This window comes from Dermacentor andersoni, chromosome 1 (genome assembly GCF_023375885.2).
Source record: "Dermacentor andersoni chromosome 1, qqDerAnde1_hic_scaffold, whole genome shotgun sequence".
NCBI classification, from domain to species: Eukaryota; Metazoa; Arthropoda; class Arachnida; order Ixodida; family Ixodidae; genus Dermacentor; species Dermacentor andersoni.
This window is the reverse complement of record NC_092814.1, coordinates 272512664-272516914: the sequence shown is the minus strand read 5'-3', so window position 1 is coordinate 272516914 and position 4251 is coordinate 272512664. Positions and strand designations below refer to the sequence as shown.

Below are 4251 nucleotides of genomic sequence, written 5' to 3'. Positions count from 1 at the left end.
AGCTAGCTGGTTTTCAAGCTGTCTCACCTGCCGTCCGGCCGGCTTCCTAGATCTGCTCAAGTGGCACGTTTCCAAGGCCGGGTGTCTCGCACGTCTCCGAGTCCATGGCTATCGCCCTCTCCCTCTCTCTCTCGCCCTTAGCCCTTCTCCCCTGCGCGTAAGGCGCGTTCGCGTTCGTGCTTCGCTAAATACTTGTTTTGTATTTTGCGCCAGTAGCTTTTTTTACATTTCTTTCTTTATTCTTACCTTGTGAGGTTGCGCAACGAAGGCATACGATTCATTATGCTTGAAACGTCCGCGTTTGCTTACCCGCCGTAATCTCGCAGAGCGATGCCATTCGCTCTGCCCGCACGTGTACTCGGCTGGAAACTCACTCGCCGCTTCTTTTGTGCCTCTCCGAAAATTTGTGGCATCGCCACAGAACGCGATTGCCATTACCGCCGTTTGCGGGACGTCCCATCCCTAATTTCATTTTTTTATCCTGCTTTTTTTTCTCGAAACCCACTGGAAGAGCAGAGGGTTATTGCACCTGCCAAGCGGACGCCGTGGTATCGCGCTGACAGACCGGGCGACGCGAGGGTGCGGAAAAATCCCCCCCTCTTTCCCAACTTCCACGCTCGCGTACACATCCTGTCTTCGGCTTGTCCACTGTTATAAAAAGAGCAACAGGTTGAAGGAGAAGAGCCATCGAGTCATTTGATCGCAGCGAGGTAGCCCAGCAGCCCCATATCATTTTCTATCCGAAAATCATGAAGACCATTGTAAGTGGATTTTCGCTTTCATGGACGTTCATACCCTACTTACTTCTTGTGTGCCGCGACGAGTAACTGATTGATGCGTGCTATTCTGTTGTAAAAAAGAACAATGGCTTTTTGTTTTGAAAGTGTTTTTTCTTCTCTTCTCTTTTTTCTGAATCTTCTCTTCTCTGAATCTCTTAACAGATATTTCCTCGATACGGGAAAAAATATTCAGCTCAATATTCAGTTATTCCAACTTAATGGCAGAGGTTTGCACTGATACAAAACTCATGCGCTATTGACTTTTGTATCTATGCAATAGCTCTGTGTTTTCTATAACCAGAGTTTGCACATGAGCAAGTGCGAGTGTTTTCAAATTTGTATTACAGTGCAATCGGCTTGTGCGTTTGGCAGCAAGTTCGCCGGTCGCTAATTCTTAAAAACGGTTATTTCCTAGGTCTTTGTGCAGTGCCTTTTTGTACTGATATTAATTTTGGTAATCTAGGAGAAAGCCAGGAGGACTCTTGTACAATGATACACGACAATTTCCCTCAAACCAATGATTTTTGGGTAATGCGCATGACAGGCGTCCCGCCTACATTATAACTAGAATCAGTCGCATGGTCCGGAGAGTGGTAGTAACTTAATAAAATGGAGCTAGAGGAATTGTATTTTTACAAGTGAAGGCAGCGTTTTTAATGGGTGCTGTGTGGCGGATAAGGGTGATATTATCCTGACTGAGACAAATAAAAAGTACGGGACCGATTCGTGCTCTTCGAGTTGCTAGGCGCGATTAAGAGGAAGCTTTAGCTCGGGTGCTCCTATCTAAATACATGTAAAAGGAGAATTAGTTTTTCTCGGCAACCACTGCACCAAATTTGACGGGGTTTGCTGCATTTAAAAGAAAAGCTTAAAATCTAGTGACTGTTTGTTTCGAATTTTCGATTTAGGTCGTCCAATCTTTATAAAAATTTGGCAAAAATCGCAAATTTTCAGAAAACGAAACTATCAAGTTTACAACTCCGTAACTCAGCAAGAAAAAATGATATCGCAATTCTGTGAATTGTACCTGATAGCACATCTAAAGCGGACAAAATTGATATGTTACACATGAGCCTCAAAAAATGGAGTAAAGTGTAACTACAACTTTTGCAGAACCTTTGTAAACAACGTAACAAATTCACGTAAGATGTAAACTGACATATCAAATTTGTCCGCTTTGAATGGTCTAACGGATGCCGTTTACAGAATCGCGATATCTGTTCTTGATGCAGAGCTATTAGCTTGTAAACTTCGTGCTTGTATTTTTTTCAAACGTCTGAATTTTCGAAAATCCTTTTGACAAATTTCAAGCCCTAAATCAAAATTCCGCTTCCAACAGTCACTAGAATTTAACTTTCTCTCTCAAATGCAACAAATTTCATTAAAATCGGTCCAGGGGTTATCTCAGAAAAACGTTTTTGCATTTTTACATGTATTTGAATAGGCCGCGTCGGAGTTGAGCCCGAGCTAAAGCTTCCTCTTAACTTACGCAGGAAAACATGTCAGGCAACCATTATTTTGTAGATAATTTTTTTTGTCTGCCTGAATGAAGGCCAAGATCAGAACATGAAAACCAACATTATAAAGAGTATTGAAAACAGCATCTGGCTTACTTTATTTAGAAAGATGTTTGACAGAGCACTGATCGATATTGTAAATGGCATTCTTTCGACTGGGTGTAATTACCACCTAGGCGAGAACACCTGCGGTAGCACAGAGTATAACAGCAAAAGAAAAAGACGCGGAAAAGAGTCATAAGAAGAGATAACTGATCTGAAGCTGTGCAAATGTCTTTCGAACCTTTCCCCCCTCCCCCCCCCCCTTATCCTTAGTATTTGAGGAATAGAAAATGCGTCTGTTGGATAGTTAGAGCCTAAATTTTGTTAAGGAAGGCTCACTGTGGATGACATCTCAATGCAACTTTAGGGAACAAGAAGAAAAAATTAAGAAAATCTTCGTTGACGCAATGCGAATTAATCGACTTTCCGAATGTAATCCTACTTTCGCGCTCGATACACGCAGGATATTTTTGGCCCTTGCTCTGCCGACTGATATTGCACTCTGGCTTCCCCTCTTCAGAGCCCACAAGGAAAGATTACATCTAACATACCCCTTTTCATTTAAATTATATATATTATATTGTGCTTCGTCAGTGAGGTGTTAAGCCTTTAATGCAGATTGTGGGCCTTGTTGGCGGATTGTTGATTTTTCTTTCTTTTTTGTTGTTGCTGTTGGGAGCTTGACGTTCCCATGACTCTTGCTTGCTAACTTTCGCGCGTGCGTGTGCAGTTCGCCTTTGCCGCCACGTTGGCTCTTTTGGGACTGGCTGTCGCCGCTCCCGCTGAGGAGAAGAAGGATGACGTTGAAGGCCGCATCGGATATGGCGGCGGCGCCTACGGCAGCGGCTTCAACCGCGGCGGTAGCTTCGGTGTCGGCAGCCAGGGCAACCGTTACGGACAGGGAGGCTTCGGCTACAACGTCGGCGGCTCTAACCGCCGCGACTACGGCAACGCAGCCACCTACGGAGACCGCGAGTCCTTCGGCCTGAACCAGAACGCCGGCCACAACCGCCAGTTCGGCCAGGGTAGCTACGGCAACCGCCACCACAACAACGCCTTCGGCTCTGGCGGACAGCGCCACTCTTCCGGCGGCAGCTACCTCGGCTGAACTGTCAACTAATCTTCACTCACCAAAGGTTAGCATTTTGGCTCCATTGCTTTAAAATCAGATGTTGTACTTGATAAGCTAATTGAACCTGTCGACTGTTTTTGCTTTCGTTCATTATTCATACTTTTTGTGAAAGCTCTGGTATATTAGTACAAAATTTGATGCTAGAAGGTCATGCCGACATGCTGGCTTAACGAACTAGCGTGATGACAAATGCGCGCGCACAACTGCGATTCCATGTAAAATCAGACCATAAGCACCTTCCTTTAGTAGCGTCGTTAAGGCAGTTCTCTATCATTAAGAAACTTCAAAACGGTCGGTGCTTTTCTCGTCTGGTGCAATGCTCCGCAGACTACCTGGCAACGTACGTGCGTAGGACATCATGTACATAGGCAGCAACGTACGTGAGCTTGGGCTCCATAAAATTGACCTTCATTGTACAAGCCATGGTGCCCCTCACACGAACGGTAGATTGTCGGGTAAAATAAAAGAAAAAATATTTCAATGCTGTGCCCCACTGAAGAAAGGACCAGTAGGTGCGCTAGTAATGCGACGACACTATGATTAACAATGCTTTATGCAGTATAAATTCTCACCTTTAAGTATGCGATACAGTGTTGTATTTTTACTCGTGACCTCTAGATAACGCTCTCTTTCTAATTTCAGAATGAATGGCACGAACGGACCGGCGCTTTCGACTAGAAAGAACGCAACACTGAAAAATCTTCGATCTAAGTCAGAAATCTGCACTAGGAGCCAGTACGAAGACATCGCAGTGAATAAACATATTTATTAAAAGAAGAAA

The 4251-nt window shown here is 44.4% G+C and overlaps 1 protein-coding gene across 1 annotated transcript; it reads left to right on the top strand.

Moving 5' to 3' along the window:
* The first annotated feature begins 653 nt into the window (after positions 1 to 653).
* LOC126547879 (uncharacterized) lies at positions 654 to 4251 on the top strand. Its single transcript, XM_050195905.2, has 3 exons — positions 654 to 761; positions 3069 to 3474; positions 4113 to 4251. The coding sequence occupies exons 1-2, from the start codon at positions 750 to 752 to the stop codon at positions 3444 to 3446; spliced, it is 390 nt and encodes a 129-aa protein (XP_050051862.1). The 5' UTR covers positions 654 to 749; the 3' UTR covers positions 3447 to 3474; positions 4113 to 4251.